At 45.3% G+C, this 23,815-nt stretch overlaps 1 protein-coding gene across 2 annotated transcripts in view; it reads left to right on the forward strand.

The window, feature by feature from the left end:
• Window positions 1–10,751, forward strand: part of LOC134356925 (protein shisa-5-like) — a 107,692-nt gene extending 96,941 nt beyond the window's left edge. For both annotated transcript variants that reach the window (XM_063068176.1, XM_063068177.1), the window contains 2 exons: window positions 4,136–4,357; window positions 8,290–10,751. In XM_063068176.1, the coding sequence (XP_062924246.1) occupies window positions 4,136–4,357; window positions 8,290–8,462 (395 nt within the window). In that variant the 3' untranslated portion in view covers window positions 8,463–10,751. The remainder of the gene's footprint in view (window positions 1–4,135; window positions 4,358–8,289) is intronic.
• The last annotated feature ends 13,064 nt before the right edge of the window (window positions 10,752–23,815 follow it).

Below are 23,815 nucleotides of genomic sequence, written 5' to 3' on the forward strand. Positions count from 1 at the left end.
GAACTTGGCAAAGTTAGAAACAAAATAAGTTAGAAATTCTGAAGGAAGTGGGAAGGAGTGAAAAGAATCAGAGGCAAGTTCTGTGATTGAAATTTAAGGACAGGCTATGCTGTTGCAGAGTTGAAAGAGGGTAGAAGGCACGCCTGGATCTAAGTAGGAGGAGATGAATAAGATCTGGAACAGAAGAGGAGTAATAAGCAGAATGGTGGAAATGTAAGAAACGAGATCAAAGTGTCCATTCTGACTCTTGAAGGCCGTGATCTGTTTAGTCAGAAGATGATACTGTTTTTCAAGTTTATATTTGCCTTCCACACTGTGTGAATGAAACTCAAAGATGGAGCAGTAAGGTAGGCAGTAGGCTAGAGATTATTTGGGTCCTTGAATGATGAAGTGGGAAGAGGCTAATAAAGGGAGGCGTTGGATTTCCTGTGGCGGCCTAGGAGGGTGCTATGAAAGAGGAGTAGAATTCTGGACCAGAGAACTGCAGAAGGTATGGTCTCTGCCGAGGGAGCCTGGTGACGGTGTCGTGTTGCACGTGTCAGAAGCTACAGAAGGTATCCTTTACACAAAATAATCTGCAGATGCGGGGGTCAAAGCAACACTCACAACATGCTGGAGGAACTCAGCAGGTCGGGCAGCATCCGTGGAAAAGATCGGTCAACGTTTCGGGCTGGAACCCTTCATCAGGACTGTGGGTTCCGGCCCGAAACATCGACTGATCTTTTTCACGGATGCTGCCCGACCTGCTGAGTTCCTCCAGCGTGTTGTGAAAAGGTATCCTTTGAATGTGAAGTGCGTGGGGTGGAACTGAAGACATGAAATCCTGACCTTCACCCTGGTGGTGGAGGGAGGGGGGCTGGGGATGATGAGGGCAGATGGCTGATAGCACGGTCAGCAATGGTGGAGAGGAAAGGGCAGTTAAGGAAGAGAAAAGAATCTTGGAAGCACTGATGTGGAAGGTAAATTCAGGAAAAACGGGAGAATGCAAATGGGTGCATTTATTGCACTCTGTCTATGGTGTGTAGATCCTTTCATAGCTGGAAGAACAAAGCTGGACACAGCAATCCATGGTTAAAATGTCTGTTCCACTGATAAGGGAAGATGTGCAGAGTTTGTTTTGAATACTTTTTATAATGTAACCAAATAACCTCATGACATACTGTTCTCTAGGTCTAACCAGTTGGTAAGCTAACCAAGTACTGGGAAGGTAATTGCTTGCACTGCGCTATCTAATGGTTATTGTGACAATAGGAACTCAGAAAATGAATCTTGGAACCAGGCTATTAAGTTATTAATCTCATAATGCATACCACTATGCTTTTAAGAAAACAAGGTGCTGGGTCGGCTGGTGGCGCAACGACATCGGTGCCGGACCCGGGAGCGGAGGTTCCTGGGTTCGAATCCAATCGGGTCCGCTCCCGAGTACGCTTTCCATCTATGCCGGGTTGAGTGTCGAGATCACAACCCGACCTCGTAAAATAAAGGGAAAGCGCTGTGAAAATGTCTGCATGAGGAGTGGCGTATCACACAGTCTCTCTCTCGCTCCGCGCGCCTTGTAAAAAAACCATGAAAAAGACATCACGGACACGCAGACGCACGCAGGCACACGCCAAAAAACAAATGAAAACAAGGTGCTCTGGTAAGGATGACGTCAACTAAAATAAAGATCTTAATCTCAGTGTTGCAGTAAATGTGATGCATTGTGTTCTAATGGCTGATCTGAAATCCAGTCTGTATCGAATTTAACCCAAAATAAAACATAGAAACATGGAAACATAGAAAATAGGTGCAGGAGTAGGCCATTCGGCCCTTCGAGCCTGCACCGCCATTTATTATGATCATGGCTGATCATCCAACTCAGAACCCCGCCCCAGCCTTCCCTCCATACCCCCGACCCCCGTAGCCACAAGGGCCATATCTAACTTCCTCTTAAACATAGCCAATGAACTGGCCTCAACTGTTTCCTGTGGCAGAGAATTCCACAGATTCACCACTCTCTGTGTGAAGAAGTTTTTCCTAATCTTGGTCCTAAAAGGCTTCCCCTCTATCCTCAAACTGTGGCCCCTCGTTCTGGACTTCCCCAACATTGGGAACAATCTTCCTGCATCTAGCCTGTCCAATCCCTTTAGGATCTTATACGTTTCAATCAGATCCCCCCTCAATCTTTTAAATTCCAACGAGTACAAGCCCAGTTCATCCAGTCTTTCTTCATATGAAAGTCCTGCCATCCCAGGAATCAATCTGGTGAACCTTCTTTGTACTCCCTCTATGGCAAAGATGTCTTTCCTCAGATTAGGGGACCAAAACTGCACACAATACTCCAGGTGTGGTCTCACCAAGGCCTTGTACAACTGCAGTAGTACCTCCCTGCTCCTGTACTCGAATCCTCTCGCTATAAATGCCAGCATACCATTCGCCTTTTTCACCGCCTGCTGTACCTGCATGCCCACTTTCAATGACTGGTGTATAATGACACCCAGGTCTCGTTGCACCTCCCCTTTTCCTAATCGGCCACCATTCAGATAATAATCTGTTTTCCTATTTTTGCCACCAAAGTGGATAACTTCACATTTATCCACATTAAATTGCATCTGCCATGAGTTTGCCCACTCACCCAACCTATCCAAGTCACCCTGCATCCTCTTAGCATCCTCCTCACTGCTAACACTGCCGCCAAGCTTCGTGTCATCCGCAAACTTGGAGATGCTGCATTTAATTCCCTCATCCAAGTCATTAATATATATTGTAAACAACTGGGGTCCCAGCACTGAGCCTTGCGGTACCCCACTAGTCACCGCCTGCCATTCTGAAAAGGTCCCGTTTATTCCCACTCTTTGCTTCCTGTCTGCTAACCAATTCTCCACCCACACCAATACCTTACCCCCAATACCGTGTGCTTTAAGTTTGCACACTAATCTCCTGTGTGGGACCTTGTCAAAAGCCTTTTGAAAATCCAAATATACCACATCCACTGGTTCTCCCCTATCCACTCTACTAGTTACATCCTCAAAAAATTCTATGAGATTTGTCAGACATGATTTTCCTTTCACAAATCCATGCTGACTTTGTCCGATCATTTCACCGCTTTCCAAATGTGCTGTTATCACATCCTTGATAACTGACTCCAGCAGTTTCCCCACCACCGACGTTAGGCTAACCGGTCTATAATTCCCCGGTTTCTCTATCCCTCCTTTTTTAAAAAGTGGGGTTACATTAGCCACCCTCCAATCCTCAAGATCCTAAAAGATTAGGATGCTTAGGTCTTGGCTGCCATTCACTCTGATCCACAGCAGATAGCTTACTTTGTCATAAGCTGAAGTCACATAATTAGCCTGGATTTTGGTAGTCGTCGCTCGTAGGGGTCCCAATGTTTTTTGTGCTATGGGCTCTACCATTAACTGAGGGGCCCAGGCGCCCCGATTGGGAACCCCTGCTCCAGACAGCTTGAATGGTTGTTAACAGAACTGAGAAATATTTATGGTTATTGCAAGAATATAGCACGGAGATTAAAGATCTCATTCAGTAGTGCAGCATGTGTAAGGAGCCAGATGGCTTTCTCTTCTCTTATTTATTTTCAAATCAAGTTATAATTTCCTGTTATTAATGTTTGTCTGTGACTGAACTCGGACCAGAGAATACACTCACCCCATCACTGAACAGTTCCTGCAACCAGTGGACTCATTTTCAAGGATGAGTCTCGATATTTATTGCTTTTTTTTTTCCTCTTTCATTTACACAGTTTGTTGCCTTTTGTACACTGGTTGAATGCCCAAGTTGTTGCTCTCTTTCATTGATTCTATTAAGATTATTATTCTATTATGGATATATTGTGTATGCCCACAAGAAAATGAATCTTAGGATTGTATATGGAGACGTGTATGTTTTTTAAAATTAAATTACGGGATGTGGGTCTCGCCAGCTAAGCCAGTATTTACTGTCCATCCCTTGTTGCCCTTGAGAATTCACTTTGAACTTTGAACTTCTCAGCTTTAACAACACCCTGTGCCACTGTGTCTGAAAGGAGTTTAACATTTAAATTTAACTACTTTCAACATGCATGATTGATGTGTTCGTTTAACAAATAGGACGAATGAAATATCTATTCTTGTCACTAACTGTTAATTTTTCTCTTCAGCTGTTGTCACAAGTTCAACCACGACCACGGTGGTCCAGTCTGCATATCCATCGCACCAACCAGTGCCAGCTCAAGGGTTTGTCCCGTACCAAGGTTACACGCCTATGCCAGTGCAGCCAGGACCCGCTGTCGGAGTGCCCTATCATGCAAGTAGTCCCTATCCACCACCATATCCAACTCCATATTCCGGGCAGCCTCCTTCATATCAAGATACCGTGGCAAGTAAGTAAGCTTTATCTGTTTGTTTGTTTATTAATATACAGCGTGGAGTGTACTGCACAGCGACCCTCTGACTTAACCCCAGTCTAATCACAGGACAATTCACAATAACCAGTTAACCAATCAACTGTTACGTCTTTGGACTGTGGGAGGAAACCGGAGCACCCGGAGGAAACCCACACAGTCACAGGGAGAACGTACAAACTCCTTACAGACTCAGCCGGAATTGAACCCCGATCGCCTGTGCTCTAAAGCGTTGTACTAACCACTACGCTACCGTGCCATCCGCAGTGTGGCATGGGGCAGTACTACGCACAGTACACTGAAACCTGCTCATCAAAGAGCCGGTCAGCACTGGCTAAAGTAATGTTCTCTAGTGAGGAAATGAAGGCATCTGATATATGAGAGTGTTTCCCTTCTACCGTCTGCATGAGATGATGAGGCTATCGGGACTTTGAGACTTTTTTTTACCATGCCCATGGTCTGCTCTTTATCAAATTACGGTATTGTTTTGCACTGTTGTAACTATATGTTATAATTATGTGGTTTTGTCAGTTTTTCAGTCTTAGTTTGTCCTGTGTTTCTTGTGATATCATTCTGGAGGAACATCATATCATTTTTTAATGCATGCATTTCTAAATGATAATAAACGAGGACTGAGTGTCCTCATAATCTAATCTATCTAATATGTGTTGGATTAGAGCTTCTGGGCATTTCAGAAGAAAATCTTGAATAACTGGCCCGCTGAAGGCAGGGAAGGTGTGGTAGGCCAGTGATATAATTCAACACAGCACTGCATCGACGGAAATGAACAGATGGTCGAGGTCTCTGGCCAAGACCCTTCTTCAGGACTGAGGAGGAGGGGAGTAGATGTCAGAATGGGAAGGCGGCTAGCTGGAAGGTGATGGGTGAAGCCAGGAGGATAGGAGAGGTAGAGGGCTGGAGAAGAAGAAATCTAATAGGAGAGGAGAATGGACCATAGGAGAAAAGGAAGGAGGAGGGGACCCAAGGGGGAGGTGATAGACTGGTGAGAAGAGATAAAAGGCCAGAGTAGGGAATAGGGGGAGGAGGAGGGGGAACAACATTACCAGGATGAGAAATTGATATTCGTGCCATCAGGTTGGAGGCTACCAAGACGGAGTATAAGGTGTCTCTGGGGAGGGGCCTTGGATTGGTAATCATATTTAGATTGCAATGTGCTCAACAAGCAAGAACAAAGCAAGTTTGACTGTAGAGCCGCACGTCTCTCAGTGTGACAAGCAGAAACGAACAGTACTTGATGGTTCTTTTATCCTTAGATCTTCTGTAATGAAAGCAGAGCACTCTCCTTCGGTTTTGATTGTCATTATCGTTTGGCCTTGGAGGGGTGCTTTCTGCTGAAGATCAGTACTCTTGGCGGGCAGTGTAAAGACTACATGCACGTCCAAACCTGGACAAGACCTGAACGGAAAGGGTAAGAAGGGCAGATAAGTACCCTCCCGAGGTCGTAGGTTTACTGTTGTCCCAGTCAGGCTAGGCATAAAGGTTTCCGTGATCAGTGAAGATGCCCCACCCATGCACAAGGCTGGATCACAAAGGGGCGATCAGGGACGGTGCTAGCCACACCTCCTTGGCCAAAACAAAGGGTTTTGCCCCTGGCCTGTTGGTGAGTGGCCTGGCCAGCTGCTCAGCCTTGGGGTTCGTACTACTTGCCCTCCTCCTCTGTTGCTCTTGGTTTATGAGTTGCCCCACTCAGCGTAAAGCCCAACCACACTCAAGTGCAGGGACAAGGCACATGGGTTCTGGTTGCAGTCATAAATTCATTGCACATTCCTCGATGACCTGAGGAGATGCTGGTGGATTACCTTTGTCAATTACTCCAGCCTGTGTGTATATTTCATAATAATTAAATGCCAGAGCATTTAAGACCATATGATATAGGGGCAGAATTAGGTCATTTGTCCCATCGAACCTTCTCCTCCATCTCATCCATTTTTCCTCTCAGCCCCAATCTCCTGCCTTCCCCCTACCCCTCGTATCCCTTCATGCCCTGACCAGTCAAGAATCTATCATGCTGTACCTTAAATATACCTAAAGACTTTGCCTCCATAGCTGCCTATGGCAACGAATTCCACTCTGTGGCTAAAGCAATTCCTCCTCATCTCCTTTCTTAAACGACACCCCTCTATTCTGAGGCTGTGTCCTCCGGTCTTAGACTCCCCCACCATAGGATACATCCTCTCCACATCCACTCTATCCAGGCCTTTCACCATTCAATAGGTTTTAAATAGGTCATCTCTCATTCTTCTAAATTCCAGTGAATACAGGCCCAGAGCCATCAAAGGCTCTTCATATGACAAGCCCATGCATCCTGGAATAATTTTCGTGAACCTCATTTGAACCCCCTCCAGTTTCAGTACACCCTTTCTAAGGGGCCAAAACTGCACACAATGCTCTGTGACGCCTCACCCGTACTTAATAAAGTCTCAACATATTACATCCTTGCTTTTATATTCTAGTCCTCTTGCAATGAATGCTAACATTGCATTTGCTTTCCTCATCACAGTCTCAACCTGCAAATTAACCTTTAGGGAATCCTGCGCAAGGACTCCCAAATCCCTTCGCACCTCTGATTTTTATATTTTCTCTCCATTTAGAAAATAGTCAGCCATTTCATTTCTTCTATCAGGGTGCATGACCATACACTTCCTAACACTGTATTCCATCTGCCACTTTGTCCACTTTCTTAATCTGCCTAAATCCTTCTGTCGCCTCCCTGCTTTCTCAAAACTACCTGCCGCTCCACCTATCTTCATATCGTGTGTAAACTTTGCAACAAAGCCATCAATTCCATCATCCAAATTGTTGACATATAATGTGAAAAAAATCTGTCCCAACACAAGCCCCAGTGGTCAGTTGAGTTAATCACTCTGAATTGGGAAAGGGACTGAGGAACATCTTTGAGTTCATTTCCCTGAGGGAAGTTGGTTCAGGCCATTTTGACAGCTTCACTTTTATTCTTCTGGCATTGTTGTTCATCTGATTTTTTTTTAAAGGTGCGTCCAATTTCCAGATTGCCTTGATGGTCACGGTGGAACTTGATTTTACACATGTGCATTGTTAGCCAGGCCTTTGACCTGAAGCCTATAAGACCACAAAACGTAGGAGCAAAATCAGGCCTTTTGGTCCATCGATCCTGCTCTGCCATTCGATCGTAGCTGATTTATTTTGCCTCGCAGCCCCATTCTCCTGCCTTCTCCCCGTAAGCCTTGATGCCTGGATCATCGCTTTCTTCCACACCAAACCTGCTGTCTAATTGGTTCTGCTCACTGATCCTCTGTGCCTCCTTCCCCTTGAGCTGCAATTGTAGCAAAATATTTGAAAGCAACTAAAAACCAAATTGTCCTTAATGTATAAAATGACAGTGATTCAGTGCGGAACTGCCGATACCTTCCAGGATTCACAAGCAAGTCCACAACATGATTACCCTGTTAGATACCTGATATTTGGTGAAAAGACATCGATGGTAAGGAAGAGGATGTACAAACGGAGGCAGGCAGGGATGAACTTACCTTGGCCGTTGAAAATGGCAACAACCTACCAATCTGCTGTGGAAATAATGATGCTGCCTTCAAAAGTGAAGGAATATATTCATTAAGAGAGTAGAGGGATGCATCTAACACACACTGTGTTGTGAGTGTTTGGAGTGCATTTCCAGAGCATGTGATTGAAGCAGTGACCAACTTGACCTTAAGACTGACCTGGATGGCCAGTTGATGGAAGAGGGATCATGTTAACAAGATGGGTCAAGAGACTGGGTAAATTTAAACACCAACACAGACTCGTTGTACAGAGTGACCGAATGTTAAAAATAACCTTATAAGTATTTTGCTGGATGCATCTTTACACCTAATCACATTTTTTTCCTCTAATATTGTCTTCTGCTTTAATTTCAGCTGGTGCCAGTGCACCTTACCCTGTCGCACAGCCGCCCTACAATCCATCTGCACAGCCGCCCTACAATCCGTCTGCACAGCCGCCCTACAATCCGTCTGCACAGCCGCCCTACAATCCGTCTGCACAGCCGCCCTACAATCCTGCCTATGGATCTCCAGAGAAGGCACATTAATAGACACATGACCAACTCGGTTATCAAGTGCATTTACTGATTTATTTTAGTCTGTTACTATTTTGTACGAGTTTAATGCTGGAGATGAGTTACCTTGTAAACATTTTAAACTGTTCAGCAGTTACTTAAGTTTAAAAGAGTGCTCTTCCCATCCCCAACCCGCACGCCCAGCTTCACGTCGACATTCTTAATTCCTGAGAAGATGTGACGTCATTGTTAAGTGCAGACCTTGCTTTTTGATTAACTTGTCTTTCCAACCATTTTGGCCAATCTGAAAGTTGGTTTTAAACGTCTCTTTTTCCTGCATTAACAAAATAGGCCTTTTGATATCTCCTAAGTTCCCCTTCTGTGAAGGCTACATGTCACCACTTGCCATTAATTAAAAAGTAGCACATTTTTGTAAGTGCCCTCTGTGCAAACGTTATCACGTCCATTTTCTTTCCGGCTTTTTTTCTCGCTGCTTGGTGTAGGTTGTGTTCGGTAAGTTGAATGGGTATGGCAGCAGGTTCTGTAAACCGTTTCCATAATGCCAACACCATTTGGGGAATTCTGTCTTAAAACACAATGAAAGAGAAGCTGAATCCATGTAGATTTCTGATTTTGCACTCATCATCTCTGACCTCCCCAGTCTTCTGGCTGGCAGCACGTTATTGGCTAGTAACTGGATATATCTGGGGATGGGATGTCTAATTTTCCCTCCGCTGGTTCTGCTCTTTCCATGTGGCAGAATTATTCCAAGCATCTACTGCAGAATGTTCTTGGGTGGAACAGTGGCGCAGCAAGAAGAGCTGCTTCCGCTTGACGCCAGAGGCTGTGGGTTCAATCCCGACCTTGAATACTGCTGGTGTAGAGTTTGTATGTTCTGTAGGTGGGTAGGCCACATCCCAGGACACGGATTGGCAGATCAAATGAGCAGTGTAAATGTCGGGTGGAGGTGACTCATACAATTGGAGAATGTAGACGGATAAAAATGCAAGTAATATAGAATTAGTGTAAACAAATATTGAAGGTTGGGCAGATTAATTGGGCCAAAAGACCTGTTTCCATGGTGTCTCTCTCTATGACTTGTTGAAGGCACGCCAACATATACTGTAGCCCCATTGGCAAGGTGTTATTAAAGTAAGAATCTCATTGCGGTTCGGATCTGTTGCTCAACTGGCCCATTCTGCCACATAGTGCCAGGTCTCACCCATTGAAATGAAAAGCACAGACACAGCTGGCGTGGTATGGCAGCAACGCTTGACAAGATTGTTTCCAGGGATGGTAGGTTTGAGTAATGAGAGGAGATTAAGTAAACAGGGACAGTATTCTCTAGCGTTTAGAAAAATGAGAGGAGATCTCATTAAAGCACATGAAGTTCTTAAAGTGTTGTATCTTTCTCAATGATTCGAAGACTTGACAGGTTAGATGTACCACTTCAGAAGGAGGAGTTGGCTACTGAGGACTGAGATACAGAGAATTTCTTTCAGATGCTGAACATTTGGAATTCTCTACCCCAAAGGGCTGTGGAGGTTCATTTGTTAGGTTCTTGAAAGTATAGTAATGGATATTAAGGGAATCCAGGGATAAAGGGATAGTTTAGGGTGGTGGTGAATATTGATAGCTCAGGTTGAGGTGTGCCGATAGTGTTGGAAAATCGCACCGAGGTAGATAATCAGCCCTGATCTTACAGAACGGTGGAACAGCCCGGAAGAGTTCCTGTTTCCTTTGTTCCTCCATTCTCAGGAGAGTTTGATGAGATGCCCAGGGAAACCAAAGAAAAATGGCAGAAACGGAATCATTCCAAATCAATGGGATCAGCAGTATTGACTGTCGGCTTCGTGTCTTTTATTATATTCGTGACGTAAAACTGCAATATTTGAAGTTTTTTGCTGCTGTTTTTATTCACCTACAGAAGTAAGTGGAGATGCTTCTGTCAAGCCAACCAGTCAGGAAGTTGATTAGCAGCATCGGGAAAGGGCCAGATGAATACTAAAATAAGTTGTGTGCAGTATGTATGCAGATAGAAATCACGCTGTTATCTCATTTGCTCTGTCACCCGGACTGACCTCTCCCCTAACCAAAGACTAACTCTGAGTTCATTCATATCTTTGTGCTTTGTAATTATTTAGTCTCTATCGCCCAATGACTTTTTGGTTCAATTCAATGAATCGCGATTTGTATATCATCAGGATTAAGCAAAATCATTCAGATGCAGTATTGTTGGAAAAATATTCATGACATAAAATGTTCAAATACTAGTATCTGTACAATAAAATAAAAAGCATGCTGTGTCAAAAATATTGTTAGTTTTATCTGTTTTTAAAGTTGATTCCATTGCATGAGCAAAAGCTGAACTGATTTTGTGTGCACGTGTGAAAGTCTATGCAGCAGGCCTGGTCTCCAAGCAACCCACACAAAATGCTGGTGGAGCTCAGCAGGCCAGGCAGCATCTACGGAAAAGAGTACAGACAACGTTGTGGGAGGGAATGTCGACTACTTTTTCCATTGATGCTGCCTGGTCTGCTGAGTTCCAACAGCATTTTGTGTGTGTTGCTCAGATTTCCAGCATCTGCAGGCTTTCTCTTGTTTGAGGCCCGGTCTCCAGTTGTCCTTACCATTGGAAACAAATGATTGCAAGAGACTACCAAAGGATATTAGTCACCAACTGGGAAGAACTTGGTCATCAGGTAGGAGGTGCTCTCAGGGCTGCAGTACGTGGCCCGTACCCCTGCTCCTCCAGTTTGGAGATCACCTGGATCTAAGATGGAGCAGATCAGACAGGTCACATGCCCCTGGACAACGTGAGCGAAAACAAACGTTGCCCTCACCCTGATGGCCGCCTTCATCAAGCTGCAAGTACGTGGACACCAAGTACCACGATGTAACAGGGTTCTGTTTGAGAAAGAGGATGTGTCTGGCCCCATCAGCTGGATGTTGCCACACTACCTGCCCCTTCATGGAAAACTTCTTCCAGACCAACACCTTTGACCACCAGGCGGTGATCGGCACGGAGTGTCCTGCAGACGCTGGACACAGTGGGGTGGTCCCCTGAGCAGACCTCACCAACTGGCGCCAAGACGTTGCCCAGCTGACAGTCAGAGGAGTTCTCCCAGTCAGACCCTGCTTGTGTGCCAGACCGTCTCCGTAATGGGGATGAGACAACTGCTCGCCTCTTGGCAGACTGCTGCTTTGTGAACCGGGTGTGGCGGAAGACGCGAGGGCCTGCGTCACAGTCGATCCCAAGTAGCTGCTGACAGACCTACGGGCCGTTCCCAGGGACAGGCACGTGGGTGGAAATGGAGTGCTCCTGGCAGATCATCAGTTTGGTGAAAGCCGCCCTTTAGTTCTCCCCCATGCCGTTGGTCCGCCAGCACATCGAGATATCCGCGGAGGAATGCTGCTGACTGGCACGTTCCAGGCTGCAGGAGGACGTGCTGAGGGGTGCACTGAAGCTTGGTGCGGCCACTGCAAGGGCTCGGTGGGGAAGGACCACAGTGTGGGGCTCTTCCACTAGGGAGGGGCCAGGTTGGGTGAGGAGACCCCTCAATTACTGTCGTCGTGTATTACCCCTGAGGGCCTCATGAATAACAACAGTCCCACTGGTTTTAGGGAATGAACTGAAACACTACTTACAGCAGTGATTGTGAGGGTGTAAAAGCATTGCACAGATTGGTTTTTGTAAATAATGTTTTTATAATGAATAAAGTTTACTTTGATATAAATTAAAAATACACTCCAAGGGACGTGGGAACCTGCTAAAGCATGCGCCTTGTTATTTCAAAGTTACAGTACATTTAATGTCAGAGATATATGTATACAATATACATCCTGAAATTCTTCTTCTTCACAAACGTCCCCGAAAACAGAGGAGTGCCCCAAAGAATGAATGACAAATGTTAGAACCCCAAAGTACCCCCCCAGCTCCCCTCCCCTCCCCTCCCTCCTGCGTGTAAGTGGCAGCAAGCAACGACCACCCCCCCTTTCCCCCCACCAGCAAAAAAAAAGCATCAGCACCCGCCAGCGAGCACTCAAGCGTGCAGTAAAATCCACTGCGAAGACACAGACGCAGTGCTCCAAAGACTACGCATTCACCCGGTATTTGGCATACCACAGGTTCTCTCTCTCTCCCTAATAAGTCCGTTGCGTTACTTTTTCTGAGCTCTGTGCGCAAAGATCTCAGGTCTCTGGAAACACAGCTAAAGATTCTCCAGCTCCCACTACACACCGGTCTGGGACACCAACCACCGATCTACCCGTCTCCAGAGCTCTGAGGTCCTAGGCCTCCAAAGGTGAGCCGAACTCATAGGCCGCGCCCTTGGAATGTTGGATAACAACCGGTCGTGACACCCCGAGAACAGGTCTCGTTCCCACAAAGAACTGAAGTCAGCATGTAATTCCAGGTCAGGGTCTTCAGAAGAACCCTGAAAGGGAAAATAGAGGTATTAAAGACGGAAATAGAGCAGTTTCCAAAGATGCAAGCAAAAGAGTCGCCATTAGGCACTGTTCTTTGATTGAGATATAGCGCAGAATGGGCCTTTACGGCCTTTCGAGCCACACCACCCAGCAGCCCCCGACTTAACCCCAGCCTAATCTCAGGACAATTTACAATGACCAATGAACCTACTGACCTGTACGTCTTTGGACTGTGGGAGGAATCCGGAGGCAGCAGTGGGAAATTGAACCCAGGTTGCTGGTATTGCAAAGTGTTGTGCTGTCCCAATAATCTGAATGAAAATGCAGGAGGTATGAGCAGTAAATTTGCAGTTGCCATGAAAATTGGTAGGGGTGTTAAATGTGAGGAGGGTAGTTTTGGGCTACAGGGTGATGTCGATGAGTTGGTAAAATGAGCAGAGTAATAGCAGAAGGAATTTGATCCCAACAAGAATGAAGGGATGCACTCTCGGAAGAGTAATAAGGCAGGGCTATTCACAGAAACAGCCCTGGAGGAGGAGAAGGAAAACTCTGATTTTAAACCTCCGCGGCCTTGCGGCCGTACCCACCCGTGGGAAAGGCTTCGGGAGTAAACCCTGAGGAAGAAAGCTGGAGCCGGGGTTCCCAAGGAAGTTTGATGTTATTTACAACTTCACTCTCGCAACCTCTGACGACATTGGTGCCAAGCTGAATTGGTGCTCGCCCTTCCCTTTGGACTACATCAGTGACGTGGAGAGGGGGAACCCGCTGCACGGGCAACAGCCGGTTCTTCAAATCTCCCCGCAGTCCACCAGAGGCGCGAACCCATGATCCCCTCGGATCGACGGCTGCCCACCACTACTACTATTCACAGAAAGTACAGAGGAGCAGAGCGACCTCGATGTGCAAGTTCAAGGGTTCCTCAAGGCAGCAGTGTCAGGTCGTGAAGGTGACATATGTGTTGTCGGAATCAGATTCGGGTTTAACATCACCGGCATATGTGGAGAAATCTGTTGTCTTTGCGGCAGCAGCACAATGGAATACCTGATGATAGGGAAAGAACTGAATTACAGTAAATATGTGTATGCATGTGTGTTTGTGTATATATATGATGTGTGTGTGTATGTATGTATGTATATGTGTGTGTGTATGTATGTATGTGTGTGTGTGTGTGTTTAAATAAATAAAATAGTTAAACTAAATTAGTGCAAAAATAGAAATAAAAAAGTGAGGTAGTGTTCATGGGTTCAATCTCCATTCACAAATCGGATGGCCGAGGGGAAGAAGCTGTTGCTGAATCGTTGAGTGTGTCCCTTCACACTTCTGTACCGCCTTCCTGATGATGGCCATGAGAACAAGGTATGACTTGCGTGATGGGGGTCCTTATTGATAGATGTCACTTTTTTAAGGCCTTGCTCCTTGAAGATGTCCTGGATTCTACAGAGACTAGTGCCCATGACGGAGCTGACTAAGTTTGCAACTCTCCACAAGTTACTTCGACCCTGAGCAGCAGCACCCCCGCCCCCACGCCAGACGGTAATGCAGCCAGTTAGATTGCTCTCCATGGTACGTCTGTAGAACTTTGCGAGTTTGCCATTTTTAGCCTGTTAGCACGAGGAAGTTACAGTACAACCATATAAAACATTACTCCGCGACTGGGGTACTGTGTGCAGTTTTATACCTGGCTTTCTGTAGAGGTTTGTAGACTCAGCCAGTTCCTCATGAAGTGAACCCTCCCCACCATCGAAGATACGTGGGTGAGGCGGTGCTTTAAGAGATCGGTACCCATCGTTAAGGATCCTCGCCATCAGAGCCCTGCCCCTTTCTCATTACTTCCACCGGGGAGAAGGTGCAAGAACCTGAAGATCTACACACAATGTATTAGAAAGAGAGCTTCTTCCCCTTGGCCAACAGATCACTGAACAGCTCATAACCCCACAAACACTTCCTCGTTATACCTCTTTTGCATTGTTCATTGTTTTTTGTAACTTATAATAGTTTTTTTATGTCTTATAGACAACAGACATTAGGTGCAGGAGTAGGCCATTCGGCCCTTCGAGCCAGCACCGCCATTCACTGTGATCATGGCTGATCATCCACAATCAATACCGCGTTCCTGCCTTCTCCCCATATCCCTTCACTCCACTACATTTAAGAGCTCTATCTAACTCTTTCTTGAAAGCATCCAGAGAATTGGCCTCCACTGCCTTCTGAGGCAGAGCATTCCACAGATCCACAACTCTCTGGGTGAAAAAGTTTTTCCTCAATTCCGTTCTAAATGACCTACCCTTTATTCTCAAATTGCGGCCTCTGGTTCTGGACTCCCCCAATATCGGGAACATGTTTCCTGCCTCTAGCGTGTCCAATCCCTTAAGAATCTTTTATGTTTCAATCAGATCCCCTCTCATCCTTCTAAATTCCAGTGTATACAAACCCAGTCGCTCCAATCTTTCAACATATGACGGTCCCACCATCCCGGGAATTAACCTCATGAACCTATGCTGCACTCCCTCAATAGCAAGAATGTCCTTCCTCAAATTTGGAGACCAAAACTACACACAATACTCCAGGTGTGGTCTCACCAGGGCCCTGTACAGCTGCAGAAGGACCTCTTTGCTCCTATACTCAACTCCCCTTGTTATGAAGGCCAACATGCCATTAGCTTTCTTCACTGCCTGCTGTACCTGCATGCTTACTTTCAGTGACTGATGAACAAGGACACCTAGATCTCATTGTACTTCCCCTTTTCCTAACTTGACACCATTCAGATAGTAATCTGCCTTCTTGTTCTTGCCACCAAAGTGGATAACCTTGCATTTATCCACATTAAACTGCATCTGCCATGCATCAGCCCACTCACCCAGCCTGTCCAAGTCATCCTGCATTATCACGAAATCCTCCGCACATTTCACACTGCCAGCCAGCTTTGTGTCATCTGCAAATTTGCTAATGGTACTTTTAATCCCTTCATCTGTCATTAATGTATATTGTAAATAGCTACGGTCCCAGCACCAAGCCTTGTGGTACCCCACTGGTCACTGCCTGCCATTCTGAAAAGGACCCGTTAATCCCTACTCTTTGTTTCCTGTCTGCCAACCAATTTTCTATCCATGTCAGTACCCTACCCCCAATATCATGTGCTCTAATTTTGCCCACTAACCTCCTATGTGGGACCTTATCAAAGGCTTTCTGAAAGTCCAGATACACTACATCTGCTGGCTCTCCCTTGTCCATTTTCATAGTTACATCCTCAAAAAATTCCAGAAGATTAGTCAAGCCTGATTTCCCCTTTATAAATCCATGCTGACTCAGACTGATCCTGTTACTGCTATCCAAATACGCCACTATTTCATCCTTTATAATTGACTCCAGCATTTTCCCTACCACTGATGTTAACTGGTCTATAATTCCCTGTTTTCTCTCTCCCTCCTTTCTTAAAAAGTGGGACAACATTAGCTACCCTCTAGTCCTCAGGAACTGATCCTGAGTCTATAGTACATTGGAAAATTATTACCAATACGTCCACAATTTCTAGAGAGCCACCTCCTTAAGTACCCTGGGGTGCAGACCATCAGGTCCTGGGGATTTATCAGCCTTCAGTCCCATCAGTCTATCCAACACCATTTTCTGCCTAATGTGAATCTCCTTCAGTTCCTCTTTTACCCTAGGTCCTCCGGCCATTATTACATCTGGGAGATTGTTTGTGTCTTCCCTAGTGAAGACAGGTCCAAAGTACCTGTTCAACTCGTCTGCCATTTCCTTGTTCCCCATAATAAATTCCCCCGTTTCTGTCTTTAGGGGCCCAACTTTGGTCTTAGCCAATTTATTCCTCTTCACATACCTAAAGAAGCTTTTACTATCCTTCTTTATATTCTTGGCTAGCTTACCTTCGTACCTCATCTTTTCCCCCCGTATTGCCTTTTTAGTTATCCTCTGTTGCTCTTTAAAAGTTTCCCAATCCTCTGGCTTGCATTTTACCACGACATAAAACAACACATTTCATAACTTACCTTATTCTGTTTCTGGAAGTATCCCGAACATTCCTGCATATTTTCCCAATAGTGACACAAGTTGTGTCTTTGAAACACCCAAGCTGAACACTTCCCTCCACTTTCTGTGCCAATCTTTGTCAGTCATCAATGAACATTTGTCATGACTTTGGTGACCATAGTAGGGGACAGTAATAGTAGGGAATAATATTTATAACAATATCTTATAGAACACAAACGATGTAAAGACGAAGGAGCTGGTGGTGGTCCTGAGGAGAGCTAAGGTACCGGTGACCCCTGTTTCCATCCAGGGGGTCAGTGTGGACATGGTGGAGGATTACAAATACCTGGGGATACGAATTGACAATAAACTGGACTGGTCAAAGAACACTGAGGCTGTCTACAAGAAGGGCCAGAGCCGTCTCTATTTCCTGAGGAGACTGAGGTCCTTTAACATCTGTCGGACGATGCTGAGGATGTTCTACGAGTCTGTGGTGGCCAGTGCTATCATGTTTGCTATTGTGTGCTGGGGCAGCAGGCTGAGGGTAGCAGACACCAACAGAATCAACAAACTCATTTGTAAGGCCAGTGATGTTGTGGGGATGGAACTGGACTCTCTGACGGTGGTGTCTGAAAAGAGGATGCTGTCCAAGTTTCATGCCATCTTGGACAATGTCTCCCATCCACTGCATAATGGACTGGGTGGGCACAGGAGTACATTCAGCCAGAGACTCATTCCATCGAGATGCAGCACTGAGCATCATAGGAAGTCACTCCTGCCTGTGGCCATCAAACTTTACAACTCCTCCCTTGGAGGGTCAGACACCCTGAGCCGATAGGCTGGTCCTGGATTTATTTCATAATTTACATATTACTATTTAACTGTTTATGGTTTTATATTGCTATATTTATACTCTATTCTTGGTTGGGGCAACTGTAACGAAAATCAATTTCCCTCGGGATCAATAAAGTATGACTATGACTAATTCAAAGGGATGAAGACCCTTCTTCACTCAGAGATGAGACAGTGGAACGAGCTGCCAGCACAAGTGGTGCATGTGAGCTCGATGTCAACATTTAAGAGAAGTTTGGATAGGTACGTGGATTCGGTATGGAGGGTTATGTTCCCAGGGCTGGTCAATGGGAGTGGGCAGTTTAAATGGTTTCGGCATGGACTAGATGGGCAGAAGGGCCTGTTTCTGTGCTGTACTTCTCCATAAGTCTGTAAATGTGAACATGAAAATAATAAACAAAAAAGTGTTAGTTAAAATCAAGGTTAAATAAATAGGGTTCGAGCTGGCGTTTAAAAGTGTCAACTGAGTCTGCATCCCTTATAGTTTTAGGTGTTGAGTTCCACAGTTTAGGGGAATAGTTGAAAAGAACTAGTTCTGTGACATAAATATTTCACAATTCTACGAGGAGGCTCACCGGAACCTTCTGATTCCTGGCTCCAAATGTTTAGCTGTTTATATTTTCCAAGGTTTTTGAAACAGAGAAACACAGAAAAGCACCAGGAGCAGGTCACTCCGCCAATGCTGTTGTTATGATCAAGACTGGTCCGCAGTCTCAATACTTTTTTTCCCATGGTCTCCCCACTATTTCGAGAAATCTATCCTCCCCTTCAATATCCTCTGTAGCTTTCTGAGGTAAAGATTTCTACAGGTTCACCAGCTTCTGAGTGAGGAAATCCCTGTCAATCTCAGTCTTAAATGTATCATCGAATATGAAGTAATGAGATCATGATCTTAGTTATAAATCTGCCAGCCAAAGAAGCAGAGTTTTGTGTATTTCAACATGATCTCTTATTCACAAGATCCCCCAAGACCTTGTGAACACAGGTCTGATCAACACTACCCTGCCTCATAAAATGGTCCTGCAGAAAGCATTCTGTCTGGAAAACATCGTGGCTTGTTATGGCAACCGCTCGGCATGTGACTGCAAGAAACCGCAGAGTTGTGGACACAACTCAGCAGCAACCAGCCTTCTCTCGGTGGATTCTGTCTGTATTTCTCACTGCCTCAGTAACGCAGCTGGTATTATCATAGACCAACTCACTCCGGACATTCTCTCTTCCCCCCCTCTCTCATCCAGCAGAAGATACAAAGGCCTGAAAGCACATTCCACTAGAATCAAGGTTGGCTTCTATCCCACTGTTTCAAACTCTCGAATGGACCTCTTGTATGATAGGATGGACTTTGTGTTCTCACAATCTACCTCGTTGTGACCTCGCACTTCAGCATGTAGCTGCACTGCATTTTGTCAGCTGCGTTTACGTGTTATTCTGCATTGTTATTGCTTTCCCTTATTCGACCTCAATGCACTGAGTAATTGATTTGATCTGGATGAACAGTATGCGAAAAGGTGCAGCCCACAATTGAGCACATCGACATGAAATGTCGCAGGAAAGCAGCATCAACCATCAGGGACCCCCACCACCCAGGTCATACTCTCTTCTCACTGCTGCCATCAGGAAGAAGGTACAGGAGCCTCAGGACTCGCACCGCCAGGTTCAGGAACAGTTGTTACCCCTCAACTATAAGGAAGGAGGTACAGGAGCCTCAGGTCCCACATCACCAGGTTCAGGAACAGTTGTTACCCCTCAACCATCAGGAAGGAGATACAGGAGCCTCAGGACTCACACCACCAGGTTCAGGAACAGTTGTTACCCCTCAAGCATCAGGCTCTTGAACTAAAAGGGATAACTTCCCTTAACTTCATCTACCCCATCATTGAACTGTTCCCACAACCTATGGAATCACTTTCAACGACTCTTCATCTCATGGTCTCGATTTTTATTGCTTATTTATTTATTATTATCATTTCTTTCTTTTTGTATTTGCACAGTTTGTTGTCTGGTTGAACGCCCAAGTTAGTCCGGTCTTTCATTGATTCTAGAATGGTTATTATTCTGTATTTATTGAGTATGCCTGCAAGAAAATTGAGTATGTATATGGGACATATATACACTTTGAAAATAAATTTACTTTGAACTTTGCAGGGCAAGCTTTTCACTGTACCTTGGTACATGTGACCATAAAAAACCAATACCAATACCCTTTTTCACCAAGGCTGCCAATGGGATCAGGCCATTTTGCCCTTCTCTTGATGAACCTCCCATCCCATCCAATGGAAGGGTCTGTGTTTACCATATTGGCTTCATAAGGTCCCACGAAACCAGAGTGCAAGCAAATCATCCTCAGTTCCAAGCGGCCACCTCAGAAAAAGATAGAATTACAGGAGAGGTGCTACACAATAGTTTTTCATGATCAGGGATGGGTAAAACACAAGAATGGGCTATTTTAACCATGCCAGCCCTTTTAAAGATCGATCTAAATTGACACACACCCTCGCTGCTCCCTCCTGGAATGCTTTTCAGCTTACTTCATTTTCAAAAGTTGTTATTGAACCTGCTTTCGTCACCTTTTCAATTAGTGCTTTCCACATTATCACAGTTCATTGTGTAACTAAAACCTACTCATTTACTCCTGGGGTATTGGTCAATTCAATCTGAATTCTCTGCCCAGCAACCCTCCAGTAAACAGAGACAATTCACTCTTTATTCTTCATCAAAGCCTCAGTTTTGAGGTTTCTCCCTGAACCACCTGAATATTAAAGTTCATCAGAACAGAATACCATATTATTTTACATAAACACATAAATACTGTGCTGATAATCTTCAGCAAGCACGCACAAAATGGCGGAGGAACTCATCAGGTCAGGCAGCATCGACGGAGGGGAATAAGCAGTCAATATTTCGGACCAAGGCCGAAATCTGAGTCTCACCTACCCTGAGGAAAAGACTGACCACCCACACCTATGCCTTCCTAATTTTCTATATTGCTATAAATTCATCCGTCATTCTCCTTTATTTGAAGGAATGAAGACCCAGCCTGACCAATCTCTCACTATAACTCACACCCTCTAGTACTGGCAACACCCACTAAACCTTTTCTGCACTCTTTCCTACAACAGGGTGACGAAAAGTGTGGCCTCACCAGCAACTTACAGAACTGCAACATAACATCCCGACTCTTATATTAAGTACCCTTGGGTTTTTCCTTAACCTTACCAGCCAAATCCACCCCATGCCCTTGCTTTGCGCTCCGATTTTCCTCTTCATCTTTTTATCATCGCCAAGGAATTTGTGTGATCCCAACCCCCTAAAACCTTCGTTGATTGCCTTCGCTGTAGGACCTTAATTAGAAAATAGTTAGCAGTCCCGCCAGATTTCAGGTCTATTGTAAACACAGAACCACTCAGCATGGATAATATTTGACCTGTAGTGAATTGCTGTAAATGAACTGTAATGTGTGGAAAAATATGAATACTGTACGAGCAGTGAGCGGTTTACTACTCCCTCTGTTGGCCTGTTGCATCCTGATTTTCTAAAACGGGGAACTCCTACAGAATAACATTACCAAACAAGCAGATGGTATTTAAGGCAGGGGGAGCTTGTGTAGAAACAGTTATATGTCAGATACGAATCCTACAGGTTTAGAAGTGTCTCATTTCTTGGATCTCACATTAATAAAAGCAAAATGAACATAACTAGCTTGGATGATGAAGGCAAAATTTTAAATTTCAAAGTACATTTATTACCAAAGTGTACAACCTGGAGATTTGTCTCCTTACAGGCAGCCACGAAGCACAGAAACCCAATAGAACCCATTAAAAAAGGACTGCCAGGCACCCAACGTCCGGGGAAAAAACAAGTTGTGCAGACGATTGTTCTTGTTCGTCCATCGTTGACGTCGATGAGGACCTCGACACCATTATGATGGTGTCGAGACTAGCACGTGATTTGGATTTAAGTGAGGGAGAGTTAGAACATAGAATAGTACAGCACAGTACAGGCCCTTCGGCCCACAATGTTGTGCCAACCCTCAAATCCTGCCTCCCATATAAGCCCCCACCTTAGATTCCTCCATATACCTGTCTAGTAGTCTCTTAAACTTAACTAGTGTATCTGCCTCCACCACTGACTCAGGCAGTGCATTCCACACACCAACCACTCTCTGAGTAAAAAACCTTCCTCTAATATCCCCCTTGAACTTCCCACCCCTTACCTTGAAGCCATGTCCTCTTGTATTGAGCAGTGGTGCCCTGGGGAAAAGGCGCTGGCTATCCACTCTATCTATTCCTATTATCTTGTACACCTCTATCATGTCTCCTCTCATCCTCCTTCTCTCCAAAGAGTAAAGCCCTAGCTCCCTTAATCTCTGATCATAATGCATACTTTCTAAACCAGGCAGCATCCTGGTAAATCTCCTCTGTACCCTTTCCAATGCTTCCACATCCTTCCTATAGTGAGGTGACCAGAACTGGACACAGTACTCCAAGTGTGGCCTAACCAGAGTTTTATAGAGCTGCATCATTACGTCGCGACGCTTAAACTCTATCCCTCGACTTATGAAAGCTAACACCCCATAAGCTTTCTTAACTACCCTATCCACCTCTGAGGCAACTTTCAGGGATCTGTGGACATGTACCCCGAGATCCCTCTGCTCCTCCACACTACCAAGTATCCTGCCATTTACTTTGTACTCTGCCTTGGAGTTTGTCCTTCCAAAGTGTACCACCTCACACTTCTTCGGGTTGAACTCCATCTGCCATTTCTCAGCCCACTTCTGCATCCTATCAATGTCTCTCTGCAATCTTTGACAAGAGTTGCACAGTGTCAGCCTTGCTCTCTCTTCCCAATTCCCATCTGGATCCAGTGGCAAGACAAGAGTTGAGGCGGCTGGAGATGGGACTAGGTGCAGTGGATGACCAGGACGTCTTCTGTGTCTTGTCCTGCTCTACACGTTCCACGACGCTTGCAGAGACCGTCTTCTTGACCGTTGGACCTTCCATTGGTCTCGTCCGCTCAATCCGCCGGAGTCTGTCTTCACATGCTGGGATAGACAACTCCCTATCTCACCGAGGGTTTGAGACCCGTCGGCTACCCTCACCTGGTTTAGCCGGCTTGTTGAAGCCGTTGCCCGGGGTGTGGCCGCTGTCGCATGCAAACAGCTACGGGGAGCCACAGGTGAGAGCTGAGTGCCAGGTGGGGACCAAAGGTGGACTAACCGCCCTGAAAAGGACGCGACATGTTCCCCCACCAGAGGTGCTACCCCTCCCTGACACCCCATACAGACAATAAAAAGTAAACAAATAACACTCAGAACTTGAGTCCACAAAAACTTCACAGTGCAAAACCAGTTCATCACTGCAGCCAGTCCATTAGTTGCAGGCCACAGCCTCTGTTCAGAGTAGAGACGAGTAAATCTCACAGAGCAGCAAGCTGAACACTGGCCAGTCCCGACACCCCAACCTTTTCAATTTGGCCCTGCACTTAAATTGGCCCAATGTCAGCTTGTTCCTCACTCTCAGGCCTAGGCCCTGCTGCTTCGATTCGGCCCTGAGCCTGTTCCATTTTAATTGACAGTATATTTGATGTTCCTCTTTATCCTGCATAGTTTTCACAAAGTAAAGAAATCTGTTCTGTTTGAAATATTTTATAGGCCAATAGGTGCATTTAATGCCAGAGAAAGGTATACAATATGCATCCAGAAACTCTTTTTCTTAATGAGAAATTAAAGTTAACAGTTTAAAAATGCCTCACATTTGAACCATGTCCATTGTGTAGGCTTTCTGCATGTTTGTGAACATTTTAAGATTTCTTTGATAATGGACATGCCTGGTGTGGGAAACACACGGCTATCAAAGCTTTCCAATGTGGGAGATGAGAGGACGCTATACTGTTGCAGGAAGACATATTTTATTAGGAAGACGGGAGTATCAAGTGGAGTTAAGAAACAGCAAGGGAACAGGTTGACTAAATTATTACGTGGTCAAAGGAGCTCTGAGTTTGAAGAAAACTTTGGAGAGGTTCAAAGGCTGAACCTCTGAGTCACTGAGAGATGGAAAGTGTAACCAACAGAAAGAAGAACCTAAAAAATAATAATAATTGATTTATTATTGTCATGTACA

The sequence above is a fragment of the Mobula hypostoma genome, chromosome 15 (assembly GCF_963921235.1).
Source record: "Mobula hypostoma chromosome 15, sMobHyp1.1, whole genome shotgun sequence".
Taxonomy (NCBI): Eukaryota; Metazoa; Chordata; class Chondrichthyes; order Myliobatiformes; family Myliobatidae; genus Mobula; species Mobula hypostoma.